Genomic DNA, 15841 nt, shown 5'->3' with positions numbered 1-15841 from the left:
AGTCCAGGGAATGAACCCGGGCCCCCTGTACTGGGAGTGTGGAGTCTTAGCCACTGAACCACCAGGGAAGTCCCTGGATGATCCTTTTTTATAACACTGGTAACCTTTTTCTGAAGATGCCATTTCGAAGATTTGAAGATTCTTTCCTTTTTTGGTTAGGAGAACTGTAATACAGCATAGTTAAAGACCTTTGTAGATCAACAAGACAAAAGCTATATATGATAGACCTAGAGCTGGCATTACACTCAGTAATTAAAGACTAATAAAAGTTTTACCCTTAAGAACAGGGAGAAGATGTGGTTGTTCACCTTCACCACTTTTTTTCAACATAGTATTGGAAAGTCATAACCAGAGCAGTTAGGCAAGAAAAGAAGCAAAAGGTATCCTAATTGGAAAAAAAGAAATAAAACTATCTTTGTTTGCAAATATGATCTTATACATAGGAAACTAAGATTCCACCAAAAAACCCTGATAGAGTTAATAAATGAATTTAGCAAAGATGTAAGATAAATTCAGCATGCAAAGATAGTTGCATTCACATATGCTAGGAATGAACAGTCTTGAAGAAGAAATGAAGAAAGCAATTACAGTAGCATTAAAAGAATAAATTACTTAGGAGTATATTTCACCAAGGAGGCAAAAGACTTCTACATTGAAAACTAGAAAACATCTCTGATAGAAATTAAAGATGTAAATAAGTGAAAGTCATTTCACATTGTTTGGAAGACTTAGTATTATTAACATGATAGCACTAAGAATGAAGCTGGGGGACTTACTCCTCCTAATTTTAAAACTTTATATAAAGGGACAGTAATCAAAATAGTGTGGTAGTATCATAAGGACAGACATATAGACCAATTGATTATAGTATCCCCCAAATAAACCCTAACATATACGGTCAATCAATTTTTGACAAGGAAGCCAAGACTATTCAAAGGGGAAAGGAGTCTTTGCAGCAAATCCTACTGAGAAAACTGGATTTGTGCGTGTCCCTAGAGAAAGGAAAGGCTATCCACTCCAGTATTTTGGCCTAGAGAAAACTGGATATCCACATGCAAAAGAATGAAGTTGAACCGTTACTTTATTCCATTAACAAAAATGGACTTTAACTTAAATCTAAACTTAAAAAAAAAAAAAAAAACTAAATTTAAACCATAAAACTCTCTAAAGAAAATATAGGGTATAATCTTCATGATACTGGAGTTAGCAGTGATTCCTTGGACGTGGCATCAAAAGGACAGACAGTAAAGGAAAAGTAGATAAATTGGGACTTTATTGAGCTAAAAACTTTTGTGTATCAACAGAGGGAAAAGACAACTGACAGGACAGGAGAAAATATTTACTAATCATACATCTGAAAAGAGATTGATATCCAGAATACATAGAGAACTCCTACAACTCAGCAAAGAAACAACTCAAAAAGTAGGCAAAGGACCTGAGTAGACACTTCTCTAAAGAAAAAACACAAATAGCCAATAAACACATGAGAAGATATTCAACATCCATCAGTTATTAGGAAAGTGAAAATCAAAATCACATTGAGATACCATTTCACACCCATAAGGATGGTTTTAATCAAATAAACCCCCAAAATAACAAATATTGAATACAGAGAAATCAGAACCGTTATGCATTGCTGGTGGGAATGTAAAATGGTGTGGCTGGTGTGGAAACAGTTTGGCAGTTCCTCAAAAAGTTTAACATTGTATTAAATGTCATGTGGTCCTTCTGTATTTATAATCAAAATAAATGAAAGCAGGGACTGAACAGTTGTTCCCTGTTTTTCACAGCAGTATTACTTGCAATAGACAAAATTGGAAACAACTCATGTCCACCAGTAAATGATGTGTAATACATAGAATGGAATATTTCAGCTATAAAGAGGAAGAAAATTCTGATACATGATACAGCAGGGTTGGAATGTTATGCTAAGTGAAATAAGCAAAATACAAAAGGACAGATATTGTGTGGTCCCAGTTACATAAGTTGTCTGGAATATGGATGTTCATAGAAACAGAATAGATAGGTTACTAGGAGTTGGGGGAAGGAGGGCATAAAGGGTTATTGTATACTGGGTGTAGAGTTTCCATTTGGGATAATGAAAAGGTTCTGGAAATGGATAGTGATGATGGTGTACAACATTGTGAATATACTTAATAACATTGAATTGGGTGCCTAACAGTAGATAATATGGTAAGTTTTTGTGTATGAATCCTATTATTAACATATGTTTTATAGATATTTTCTTTTTCACATAAGGCATTTTCAGTCTACATGAGCATTATATTAATACTACCAAAAATACACCACAAAAGAATATGTGCCAAGAAATCTATTCAGTTTTTGTTTCTGAAGAAAAAGAAAATGTGTTTTTATTAGGAGTTTTAACAGCAGCCAGTTTTCATACGAGAGAAATATTCTGCAAGAATTTAGTATTTTAGCACCTACACCTCATGCTTTTTCCTCATATATATATATATATATATCAACAATTCTATATATATATATATATATATATATCAACAATTCACATAAAAAGACACTTGCTTTAGTGACTTGTGCAAGTTAATTGACAAGAAACAAAATGTTTATGTTTTAGTTTTTAATATTCCAGCCTAGAAACATTTCTTCTAGTGAGGCCTATAGAGCATTCTCTATGAGCTGCTGGAAATTTTTTTCTTTTGCTTTCCATAGGAGAATGCAGCCTTTTAATGTAAATACATTTGAAGTATATTAATTTATAAGAGTGTTATAGTTATCAAATTTGGAATAAAAACTTATTTTTCAAACTTCTGGATATGGATGGTGGTGATAAGTTGCATAACCTTTTGAATGTACTTAATGCCTCTCAGTTGTATAAAGTAGTTAAAATGGTAACTCATATGTAAAATGGTTAACTTGATATTGTATGTAATTCACCACATTAAAAAATAGCTCTGTAGAATCTAAATCTTTGATACAAGCTAGTGAGTTTACACTCCTTTAGCTAAAATTGCATGCTTTAAAAATATGCTCCAAATTTTAGATTATGTTGGAATGGCTAAGTAGAATTGTCAAAGTATAATGTTTTGGAATTTGCCATTACTTTGTGTTGTGCGTTTTCTGACCTCATTCTTGGTTCCCTCCTAACTGCAGTGTGTAATGCATCTTGAAGATCGGTTACAGGAGCTGTACTTCAAGAGCAAAATGCTGTCTGAGTACCTGAGGGGGCAGATGCGTGTTCATGTCAAGGAGCTAGGAGTGGTTCTAGGGTACGTTCCTGATTTCTTCTCTGGCTTTGCTTTTTCATTGCACTGTCTTTATTTAGGCAAGGAACATTCATCAAAATTGCCTTTTTCTTTTTAAATTGTTGTGTTGTTAGAACCTGTACAGTATTACCATCTGGATTGCTCTCTACAATATAAAAACAGAACCTTGTCTTGGACTGATGTGAAAGGCACTGTCCCTGGGAAGTTCACTAGACTGAGAATATAGTTTAATAGAAATGAATTAAAATATAAATTTTGGCATTAGAAAAATTGAATATTCATTTTTATTTATTAAATATATTATAAACTCATCATTCCCAGCATTTGCCCTGTCATCCAGATGAACTGATTGAAGAAGTAATGGCCTTCTGTGGATGGTGGTATATTATCTACATATTTATTGCTCCTTCTCCACTTTTTATATATTATGTCTTAATACTCTGCAATTATTCCTGGGAAGAAGCCAGTTATGTAAAATGCTAACTGAAGGACAAAGAGGAATTTGGCGGGAGTCATGGTATAGCCCCTTTCATTATGTTCTGTGGTCACTTTCCCTGTGTTCTATGGCCACTTTTCGTGTGTGTGTGTGTGCATGCACAGGTACATGAATTATTTCTTGAAATGCTGGTTGAATAAATTAAAACAAGCTAGAACTTTTGTCTAGTTTTAGCTTTTATGAAGGGAGAAACAGCTAATATTGAGTTACTACTGTATGTCTGAAACCAGATTAAATTCTTTCATTAATGTTATTCCTTAGCATCCAGATTGGAAATGATTCTCTGTGTGTGAAGCTTTTTATTTTTTAAAAGTGTAAACTAATTTTTAAGGTAATGTATATACAGTGTACATGCATTTTGGCATAAAGTGAAAAGTAAGTTGTATCATCTTTTCCACAATTTCTGTTTTCATCCAAACACAGTTAATGAATTGTTTCTTATAGAATTTTTAAATGTGTAGGGTTAAAAATGCAAATTAGTTTATACTCTGTTTGTCATTGTGCTACTTGCCTTTTAATGAATCTTGAATGTTTGTTCATTTAAGCACATACCGCACATACTGGTCTATATCATTTTTAAAGGCTATATTGGATTCCATTGTATGGTGTTTAGATTATTTTCAGTAGTTTGCTATTACAGATCAGTGCTGGAATCAGTATAATTCTTTAAAGTATATAGGATACATTATTTGAAGTAGAATTTTTTAATTAAAGGACATGTGTATTAAATTGTTGATAGATGTTGGTATTTATTTTGACAAGCAGTAGTAAATTCTATTCAGAAAGTACCAGAATAAATTCCCACAAACAGTGGGAAGCACACTCTTCCTACTACTTTTATTACCAAACTTTTTAATTTTTGCTAAGCTACTTGCTGAAAAATGAAAGCTGATTTTATTCAGATTTATTCTCTAACCATGAGTGAGTCTGCATAACTTATTTTGATATTTATTGGCCAGTTTTCTTTTCCTGTACATTATTTGTGGTAGATTGTATTTTTAAGAGGCTTCCATTACTTCTTTCCAGTGAATCTTACTATAGAAACATTTGTATCCAGAACAATAGGGCTGCATACTATCATTCTGTTATTATATAGTATTTCTTAGACATCATCACTTGCCCTGATGCATGGCCCATCAGCAGATCACTGAGATGGTTTTCTACATTTAAGACTTCGTTTCTGTTGCATTTCAGAGGTTTTCTTTTTAAAAAAATCTTTGGTTATGGTTTTTACTTACGGAAAAATTTCTTATTTTCATTATCTTGAGCTTTCTTCCCCTTTTCATTTTGGCCATGGTGGCCAATGTCCTTGATTGGAGATGTGTAGTGATCTTACAGGTAGCAGTCTTTTGCCTGTAGGACTTAGGTACTGGGTATAGAAAACCTGAACTGAGATTTTTTTTTTAATTTCAGGATTGAATCCAGTGATCTTCCTCTCTTGGCTGCTGTAGCGAGCACTCACTCCCCATATGTTGCTCAGATACTACTTTAACATAAAGGCTGTTGGAAGTTAACTTCAGTGAAAAGTTAAGTAGAAACCAAGGAAGCAGTCACAACATGCATTTATGGCAATTTTTTTTCTCTGTCAGACTTTCATCTGAATGAGTCAGTCACCTTGGTATTCTGTATTGCTGTGCATATCATGTCACCGGATGACTTTTTCATTTTAATTGGACTTTTGGATGGTGGTAGATTTTTAACCAAGTGAAACTAAAAAGAGCGTTTTGGGGAAAAGCATTTGAAGACGCCACATTGTAACTTAGAAGTTTCTATAAAATGAGGAACATTGAAGAATTTGATTATGATCACTACAGTCTTGCCACAGCTCATAAGTAGCAACAGGTATCTCACTAAATGGCCCAGAAATAGTCATTTCACTAGTTTTCTTTGTTTCTAAGGTACAGAGATCTATAGAGTTGTGATTATTTGGTTTTGTTTGTTTGTTTTTCAATTCAAAATACCTAATTTCTAAGTATTTCTCAATATTTTAAACAACTTTTAATTAAAATAAACTCAGAATAAAGTGTATAAATTTGTGTTATGTTATCCACCCAAGTGTACATATGTATCTATTTTTTAAAAAACCAGAGGTAGAAATACAAGATTGGTAAACATGCCTTTTTAAAGATATATTTTCAACTAGTAGTAATTGTATATAGTGTTGAAATATTATTTTCTGGTGATTTTTCTGTTTCACACACCCTAAACTATAAGTAAAGCCAATCTTTTTTTAAGGTTGAGGAATGTAGATTCCCAAAATAAGAATTCTACTTTATACTATTTGTTTTGTTTATAAGTATAAGCTAATTCTTATAAATGTTAATATTTACATATTTGCATCTAATTTAATAAATTAAAATTGGGATTAAAAATTGCACCAAAGCATTGGCAGAAATAATACTATTTTCTTTAAAAGTGCTCAGGTAGCCGAGGCCCTTGGTTTTCGGTATCAAGCCCTTCTTGAACCCATAGGAACTGAATATTTGTTCACTGCTTCATAATATTCAATTTACACTAACAAAACTCATTAATTCTTAAAATTTTCTTTTCTCTAATAGCTCCTCCCTTTCCAATAGCTAATATTTTTTCAAAGATTTCAACTTTTCAGTTGTAACTGTTTTTGTATATACTGGGGAGGCTTGTTTGTCAGAAAGGCTAATATGGAACCAAACTCTTGTAAGTAATGTAAATAGAAAGATGGGTAGATAAAGTTTTCAATATGCTCTACTACCTCAGTTTACTTGAAATACTACATTATATTAATAGTTTATCCTTTACTTATCTGGTCTAAGATGCTCTTAATGTAAGAAGTGAAACTGGTTTCTGCTTTCATGAACTATTTTCATCATAATCAGCTGGTTAGCTTAAAACTGAAAACCACTTGCTTATTCTGTTACTAAGTATCTTTTGTGTATAATGCATCCATTCTTGCTATTTAAATTTTCAGTAATTAAGGAAATTTCTGTGGTTTATTTAGTTTCTGACCTCGAATTTATAGCATTGGGTCACATTTTACCTTGTTCTCATCTCCAGCTAGACTGAGATGAAATGGTTATTTTAATGGAATGTAAACCTGAAGTTGGTGTGCCTGCAGGCAGTTTGGCCCCTGTATCCTCTCAGCTGCTTTAGTGCCTGAGTCTCCCATGGGCGACTTGCTGTCAAAGAGTGTTTGTGGATATATTTTCATTGGCATAGTTTTTTTTAGTCTATTCATTAAAGAAATTCTCTGATCTGTTGTTTGGAATTTTATGAATCAATCTCTTTTTCTGAATTCAGAATATGGAAAAGATCGTATGTGGGCCACTTATATTTTTTCTCATCATAGTTCAGGATGCATAGCAGGTAGATAATGTCTTGTTTTTGTGTCTTATTTTTTAAATTAATCATCAAACTATTCACAGTCCTGTCTATTTGAAATCTATAATAAATTACCATTTTGGAAATCTGGTTTTCAACAAATGGATGGCTCATGCTACTGTAATTCTTAAAACTAAGCTTCGTATAGAATCATTAATCCTGTAAGGATTCCTGAGTTCTACAATTTACCATCCTGTAATTTTTGCTCAGTTTGTTATAGTTATTCTTTCATTACACAAAGCCCAAGGAATGAACTGCTACTTCTTTGAAGTATGGTCATTATGATGAATGTGAAAAGAATTTTGGCCTTTTCAAAACAATTTTTCAACTTCTTATGGTACAGACAGATACGTAGTACACATTTTAAAAACCTGTTTGTTGCAGCAGGAAATGAAAAAGGAATCTTTTACATTATAGATTTAAAACTAATTTTTCCTGTATATAAACTAATTGTTTTGATTTTAAATATTCCTGGTTTCTATTAATGTGTCTTAATTTTGAGTTTGAAAATGTTAAGTGCAATAAACATAGTAGCACAGATTTCATTTTGTTGCAGTTGGCATACACTGGGGATGATCACTTAAAAAAAAAACAAACAGATTTTACACAATGCCTACTTCTGCTAGATGTCTTATGAGATTGTTTTGCTTTCTCTAAGTTATTTAGATGGTGGGAGATGTAAAATGTAAATACGTGTTTCTTGTTCTGTATACATTTCTCAAATGTACGCCTGTATTATAATAACCTCCCAGTTCTAGGGGATATTTGTGCAATAAATACACATGTCAATTTGATGGATGATGTTGGTCTTTTTTTCACATTTAATAAGGTATATGTAACATTGTGGACTCTGTTGCCAGCCCATCTGGATTCTTTTCCCAAGTGTGACACCTATAGGCAGGGACCTTGTTCATAATGTCCTCTAAGTTTGTCCTTCTCTAATCCAAAATTTCTGTATTGGTCATTTAGTTGAATCTGCTTTATGAGGTGGTAAGAATCAAATGAAATAATGAATATTAAGAATTAATCTCAATGCTTGACGGCACACTCCAAATGCTCAGTAATGTTGGTATGTTGCTAGGTGGAAGAGGGTATGGCAACCCACTCCAGTATCCTTGCCTGGAGAATCCCCATGGACAGAGGAGCCTGGTGGGGTTGCAAAGAGTCGGACATGACTGAAGTGGCTTTGTGCACACACTGCATGGTTGCTAGGTAATCTGTCCAGCCTTTCCTGTACAGCCCGTACCTGTTTTATTGTGGGCAGAATTTAACATACATTCTTTTGAGTTAAAATATAGTAACCAAAAAATATGATATATTCTTATATTTAACCTAATCTTCGTGATGACGAATTGGAAACAACTTTTGGAATTGACGAATTGGAAACAATGAATTGGAAACAATTGCTTTTATGAAAGCAACTGAAAATTATTTAAAATCTAGAAGCCATGTAAACCTGGGGAATCTTCCTGACCCAGGGATTGAACCCAGGTCTCCGCAGGCAGATGCTTTAACCTCTGAGCCACCAGGGAAGCCCAATTCAAATTACTACTTAAAGTCCTATCTCAGACCAGAATGCTTCCAACTAGGATGTGGTGACAAATGCGTTGTAAAGCTATCTGAGATTTCTTTTGTTTGTCTTTGCCATTGTAGGAGGTAGGGGTGGGATGGCAAGTGGAATCAAACATGAGCTGAAGGTGCACTGGGGGCTGGGGAATTGTAACTCTGAGTGAGAAGGATTTAGGCAGATAGAAAAGAGGGAAGTTGGAGAGTGTAGTGCTTCCTGTTGCTTTATAGTTCAGACTGTGGACTTGACTCTGTTTGTTCTAAACTTCCCTAAAGAAAGAAAATACTGGCAATCCCAAAAGATTTTTTCAAAGATTTTTGAAGTTTTAAAAGAAATTTTAAACAGATTTTTAAGTAGATGAAATTTCTATCCATTATTTTTTTTTTTCAGGAGAACTTTTGGTCTTAAAACATATGCTTGGGTCAGAGGCTCCTTTCTTGCCCAGACCCCAGGACTTTGTCCTCTTATAACCTTTCCTTTAAAAGGAACTCCTCTTTTCATAAAATTGTGAGCCTAGACTGATTCCTTTATCAGGTTGCACACAGCTCTCTGCCCAGGTTAACACTATCTGACTAGACCTCCCATAGATACATGTGTATTTACTCTAAGGAGGATATTAAGTTGAAGAGGTTTGAGATGCCTTCCTTTCCAAGTAACCATTGTATCAAGGAGAGTCCCAAAACATGTCTTTATATTCACCCCAGCACTCAAAGTAAGATTATTGATAAAAGCAGTGTTACCTAAATTTTCTGAAAGGGAATAACACTGTTGACGTGTCATGTAAATATAAGGGAGATATTATTACATCCTCAAGAAACTTCTGATGCCATTTTTATGTCACACATTTGGTTCAGCACTCAGAAGTCAGTATCTTTCACTGCTGGAATTAAGATGGGTCTGACTAGCCAGAACCTGAGTTAATTTAGTTTTCAAACCTGGTTTCATATGAGAAACATCTAGATAGTGCTTGGAAAGTATTTCTAGACCCCACCCTCAAAGATTCTTATTTAGTGATAGAAAGTGACCTTCTGGATTTAGGCCAGCAAGTGCTCTTATTTTCCCAGTAGTAGTGACTCAGTCTCCCAGCAACCCCAAATCTCACTTCCTTATACCATTTGAGGTGCTATTAAAACCAGTGCTCTTAACTTCTTTCTGCTGGTCTGCTGTTGTTCTGCAAAGATGATAATATGATTGTGTATGCATTCATTTTTACATAATAGAGTAGTTGCCTAGCCAGACATATCTTTTCCATAGGACAGCAATCAAGTTCCTATCTTTCTAACAGCAAAATCTTAATCACTTAGTCCTTAGATAGTTCTATTCATTTAGCAGATACTGATTGAACACCTGTTGTGTGATAGACACAGATCTAGGTACCAGGAATAAGTCAGTAAATGTTAAGATTGGGTAAAGAGTTAAGCTACTTTTTCTTTTTTTAAAGATTTGTTTTTGTTTCATAGCAAAGTTGTGTCTGACTCTTTTGCAACCCCATCAGTTGTAGCCTGCCAGGCTCCTCTGTCCATGCCAAGTTGTGTCTGACTCTTTTGCAACCCCATGGAGTGTAACCTGCCAGGCTCCTCTGTCCATGGGATTTTTCCAGGCAAGACTACTGGAGTGGGTGGCCATTTCCTTCTCCAGGGGATCTTTTGAATCCACAGATTGAACCTTCCATCTCCTGCATTGGCAGGCGCATTCCTTACTACTAAGACACCAGGGAAGCAATATTTAACCATCTTTAAAGATTTAACCACCTAGAATTTAAGAACCATTATTTTTTCCTTTCAGGTGTATGTTAATACTGGTGAATCCTGTCCTGGACGTTGGCTTTTCTCTGAAAATAGTTATTAGAGCTCTCACTCTGTCTCTTCACTTTTTGTTTTTTAGCATACCAAAGCATAATACAGGATGGTAGAGGACAACATAGACTTTGAAAATATGCTCAAATTTAGCTGTGTGTAGTTACTATAGATACTAATATACTGTTTTTACTGTTGCTGTCTTATCACAATAAAGTCTATATTAATAAGTATTTTTGTAGACTTAATTCATTTTCCTTGTCAAGTATAAGATGAATAAATATACAGTATTGTAACTGTCACTTAGATCAAGAAGTAAATCCTTTTCAGTAACCCAGAATCCCTGCCCCCCCATCTCCATGTGCCCTATCCTGATCGTAATACTCTGCCTTCTAATTTTGTGACTTCCAACCTGACTTTCATGAACATTTCCTTGCTCTTCTCTCTATAGTTTTACTTCTTTGTATGCATCCCTAAGTGTTATTCTTCAGATTTGCTTGTGTTTGAACTTTGTATAGTGGTACTCCGTATTTTGCCTTTTTTTTTTTTTTTTCCTGTCAGCATTATGTTGGAGATTCATTCTTGTGCTATGTGGGTGGTATTCCACTGAAGGAATATACAGCAACTTACCCATTCTATAGTTGATGGACAAGTGGATTATTTGATTTTTGGCTAATATGAACAATGACCATTTTTGTTCATCTTTTCTGGGTGTTCTTTAGGACAAACATCAAGGAGTGGGCTTGCTGTCAAAGGGTATGTTAAATTTCAGCTTTACTAGATAACTTCTTTTTTCAAAGTGGTTTCCCAATATACGCTTAACTGGCAGTTTGTGCGAGTTCCTGTTGCTCCACATCTTCATGAATACTTAAATGTGTTTCTGTATAGTTCTGGTGAAAAAAAACAGGCGGATGAAAAAAACCCTATCCAGTTCTTCAAATTTGAATTTATGTTTTAGAGAAATCACTTCCTAGAGGTAAAGTAATAGAAATAATAAAAGAGTGCTTGGATTGTGCAGATTGTTCACATAAATTATCTCATGTATGTAGAAAGAAAGAAAGTATAGTCGCTCAGTCGTGTCCGACTCTGCGACCCCATGGACTGTGCCTACCAGGTTCCTTCATCCATGGGATTTTCTAGGCAAGAGTGGGTTGCCATTTCCTTCTACAGGAGATCTTCCCAACCCAGGGACTGAACCCGGGTCTCCCGCACTGTAGTCAGATTTTACCGTCTGAGCCACCAGGGAAGTCTATGTATGTAATCCTCAGAAAATTCCAAAGCAGTAGTTCTTTTACTAGTCCCATTTTACAGATAAGAAAAATGAAGTTCAGAAATAAATAACCAAGTTATTTAACTAGAAATGGCCTATTAAAGACACAAATATAGATGTTTGCCCTTAAAAGTCCAAGCTCATGGTTGTCATACTTTTAATTCCTTTTCCCTCTTTTCAAAATACTGGTGTGGCTTTGGAAACATGCTTGAAAAATGGGGTAACCTTTGTGACCTTAGTAAGATTTTTGAGAGAATATACACACACAAAAATGACGAAACTGGGTTATTGCAATTATTTGTGACCAACTGAAAATTCTGAGTGGCTGAGCCATAACTTCCGTGGTAAAGTTTTTGCCCTCTACTCAAAAAAGAAATGTGCTAATATTATGTTGTAAACTTCCAAGTTTGGGCAAGCTGAATGACCAACGGAAAACAAAGCCCCTTACCATCAGCCATCATTACTGGATCCCTGAAATGGTGATGTTGCAGCCTGAACTCTGTTTTCCCTTTTGTTACTCTAAAATTTTCTTACCATGTCATTAAAAAATTAATGAGAACAACGTCATAATTTTAAATCAGAGTTACTTTGTGAACCATAAAGTACTGTAAAAAAATACTAAATTGTATTCAGTGGAAAGGACATGATTATGTCACTCCAAGGAAAATTGTGTGACTTAGTGCGGCCCATCTGCGCTTAGATAGGATTGTTAGAAGGATGGATTCTGGAATTCTGTCAGTGACGTTCCAGTGGAAACAGCCTCTACAGATGTCTGGCTGCCCTAGATGTTTTTCTTACCAAGGAACTAGCTAATAAATGTTCATTTGCATTATTCGGCCTGTTGGGAAAAAGACTAGTGTATAAAATGTAAAAAGCGCACATTCTTAAGTCAGGCAACCCTGAGAATGGGTTGAGCGGAGGGAGGGCTGGCCTCAGCATTGGTTATGTGAACGTAGTCCAGACTGACTTCGGGAACAAGCGCTTAATTCTGAGCTGGCTGCAGGCTCGGCGACTGCCAACTCCTGCTCCAGGCCACCAAGCTTCTATTTCTCTGCGCTTATGTCAGGGTGTCCGTCTTAGGGTAGGTTCTTCTCGGCGGGCCCCTTCCACAAGAGACTCTGTTTATTAGAAGACAGGGAGGGAAGAGAGGGTAGTAACTTCCTCGTTTGTTGAATGGTTGCTTCGACTTCCGCACATTATCCAAAGAAGCGGTGTTGGAGCTGCAGAATTGGAGCTCCGCCCCGAGCCTGGCCACGCCCCGAACTTCCGGATTTTGGCACAAACAACTCTCCACCCAGAACTCCTGCCCCACGGTTTGATCCTCCATACGCTATTTTCTCTCAGTCGGTCACAAGCCGTTTCCGGCCCCGCCACCGGAAGCTGGAGCGGCTGAAACCGCAACTCCGAGGCAGATGCAAAGACAGGTTTAAGTGAAGTCTCGCGACGTTTCCTCAACTCTCACGTAGAAGTGATGGGAGAGGCTTCGGGGCACCGCCCCAGTTTTTACGTCACCGCGGAGTCACGCCCTTAGGCGTTCGTTTGCGCGCTTGCGCGTGCTGCGCACGCGCATTAGCCTTCCCTCCGCCCCCGCGCGGGCTTCCCTCTGGCCAGTCGCGCGTGGGCTGAGGCCCTGGGCGGGCGTTGCGAAGGCTTGTTTGCCAAAGCGCGGTCCCCGCCGCAGTTCGGAGTTCCCTTCTTCAGGGGAGTTGCGAGGGGGAGGGTGTAGCCCCCCTACCTAGGGTAAATGGCCTGTCGCATGGGCTGCTAAGGGCAGGCTGGGGAGCACGGGGGCCGGGGCCGCGACCATGAACTCACCTGTGGATCCTGGCGCTAGGCAGGCGCTGAAGAAGAAGCCGCCAGAGCGGACGCCCGAGGTAAGGCCAGCTGACCCGTCGAGCCTCCCTCTGTCCAACGGACAGCTTCCCTCTGTCGGTCTGAAAGTTGCGGCGACTGTCCCTTGCCAGAGCCTCGCACCTGCTTGCCAGGCTATCTGTTCTCTGCGTTCCCGGTCCTAAACCGGGCCCTTCTCGCGGGCGGGTGACGGCCGTCTTTCCTTCTCGAAAAGCTGCTTTCCCCGCACACCCGGTACTTGGCCGGTGACTTCCCAGTGTTTTCGATAAGAAAGCACCATTACTAAATCGTATTTTTTCAGGGTAAAATGCCGGTTCTCGGAGTGAGATTGTCCCGTAACTAGGTAGACTATGAAAAGGAGGTGGAAGTTGTAAGTGAAATGTATCTGCCGTGTCATTAAAATAACAAAGAGAAAACCCCAAATCTCTGTTACTTAAAGTTTAATAATTTCTCTTAAAGTTACCGTATAGGCACTTTAAATACTGTTCAGTTGCCTGAACGATCAAGTTTTCAACATCAGTTTAAAACTTTGCGTCCAGTTCAGGTGATGAATTCTAGTGGAGAATTCTGCGTATTTAAAGATCAGTTCAGGAGGTAATTTTTCAGACTGTGTCATTGACAAATTTTACAGTATTTTGTGCTTGGATCCAAAACCTGCTTTATTGAGTTAGCAGTAATGGCATCAGCTTAAATAGTTTTCATTTGACCTGCAGGCTAGTTTTCAGGCAAATAACTAAAACCTGTTAACCTTGCCGGTCGGTGTAGAGTGCTTAGGGGGCGAGGTGAGGTTTTCCTTGGTTTGGAGAAATTTCCATAATAAGTGCTATGTTTCTTAAACCAAAAAGCAAAAACAATGTTGTGAATGTATTGTTGGATTGTATTGTGTGTAATTGAAATAAATGAAAGAAAGTGCTTTGGGTTAGTTCTTCTGAATTCACTTTTGTGTTTTTCAGGTTTATATGTTTTGCATAGTAGATCTCAGTAATTTGGACTGACCTTTTGTGACATGACAGTCAAACTGTAATTTTAGCTGATGGATCAGACTTTGTTGTTGGAGATCCTGATCTTTGCATAGAAACAAAGCAAATTCTACCACTTTCCACAGCCCTCTTTTTACGACTTGAATTTGTAATTCTAGGTGTCTTAGTTTCCCTGATAGTTCTTGAGGTCATTGTGAGTTAATTGAAAGCGTTCATTTTGAACAGGTGAACCTACCATAGTTTCTATATCATTAGAAAGTATCAAGCAGCTTCAGCTGCATGCAACAAATTCTGGTAAATTTTCTTTTCCTTTTTATTCTGTTAAAAATATTTTCTGATTTTCCTTGTTAACCTGTCATTTAAAAGTGGACATTTAATTTTCAAATGCATGAAGTTTCTAAAGTATCTTTGATAGTAAAACTTTCTTCTGTCTTCTCATTCACCCTCTGTGCTTTTTCAGTCTTCTAACTTTTTTGAGGCTTTCAGTGGCTCAGTCAGATCTCTTTTGGTAACTGTCACATTGCACTTGAAAATAAGTGGGTTATTTTTCACATACATTTTGATATTGATTTCTAACATAATTCCACAATGATAAGAGAGCATGTTAATGGGAAAATCCTAATTCTCTTTATTAACAAAATTACCTAGTTTGCTTATTTTTGAGCCTTAGGAAATTTTCTGAACTGTTCACAAAGTTATGTTGGCTAGTGTTTGCTGTGTTAAGTACTTCATCTTGTTTTACTGAAACAGCAGCATTGTTTAAGGGAATGAATGCTGAAACAGCTGCCCACAGTACACAGACTGGAGCTCTGACATCTAGCAGCATGTAACATGTTAACTGCTTGATTCATTGGCCGTGCTTTTTGAACTATTTTTATTTATTTATGGCCACACCATGTGACTTGTGGGATCTTAGTTCCCTGACCAGGGATTGAACCCTGGCCCTTAGCAGGAAAAGTGTAGAGTCCTAAGGGAAGTCCCATGTTTGGCAGTGCTTTTAATTGAGTGTAGAATTTGTTTGGGGTGGGGGTGCACAGAAGTATCAATAAAGAAGTGATAAAATTTGTGATAAATAATTTGATGAAATTCTCACAGGGTCATTTCTGCTTTCATAAGTTCCTTATTCTTTTTAGTGGACTGTTAAGCATCTGTAATAAATATATTCAGCAGTTATTGAAAGCTTACCAGTTCAAGGCATTATTTTGTGCACTAGGGTGTATCAGTGAACTAAACAGGCCTACCCTGCTGGAGTTTTTATTAATATTCTAACTGAAGA

At 36.8% G+C, this 15841-nt stretch overlaps 2 protein-coding genes across 4 annotated transcripts in view; both read left to right on the top strand.

Moving 5' to 3' along the window:
* Window positions 1-7899, top strand: part of FNIP1 (folliculin interacting protein 1) — a 121900-nt gene extending 114001 nt beyond the window's left edge. For both annotated transcript variants that reach the window (XM_010863571.1, XM_010863570.1), the window contains 2 exons: window positions 3136-3251; window positions 5158-7899. In XM_010863571.1, the coding sequence (XP_010861873.1) occupies window positions 3136-3251; window positions 5158-5236 (195 nt within the window). In that variant the 3' untranslated portion in view covers window positions 5237-7899. The remainder of the gene's footprint in view (window positions 1-3135; window positions 3252-5157) is intronic.
* A 5398-nt stretch (window positions 7900-13297) lies between these two features.
* LOC105005547 (rap guanine nucleotide exchange factor 6-like) overlaps window positions 13298-15841 on the top strand; it is a 151365-nt gene continuing 148821 nt past the window's right edge. For both annotated transcript variants that reach the window (XM_010863566.1, XM_010863565.1), the window contains exon 1: window positions 13298-13608. In XM_010863566.1, the coding sequence (XP_010861868.1) occupies window positions 13540-13608 (69 nt within the window). In that variant the 5' untranslated portion in view covers window positions 13298-13539. The remainder of the gene's footprint in view (window positions 13609-15841) is intronic.

Source organism: Bison bison, unplaced genomic scaffold (genome assembly GCF_000754665.1).
Source record: "Bison bison bison isolate TAMUID 2011002044 unplaced genomic scaffold, Bison_UMD1.0 scf7180017864492, whole genome shotgun sequence".
Lineage (NCBI taxonomy): Eukaryota > Metazoa > Chordata > Mammalia > Artiodactyla > Bovidae > Bison > Bison bison.
Note: the sequence above shows the minus strand (reverse complement) of the source record. Positions and strands in the feature narration are given on the sequence as shown.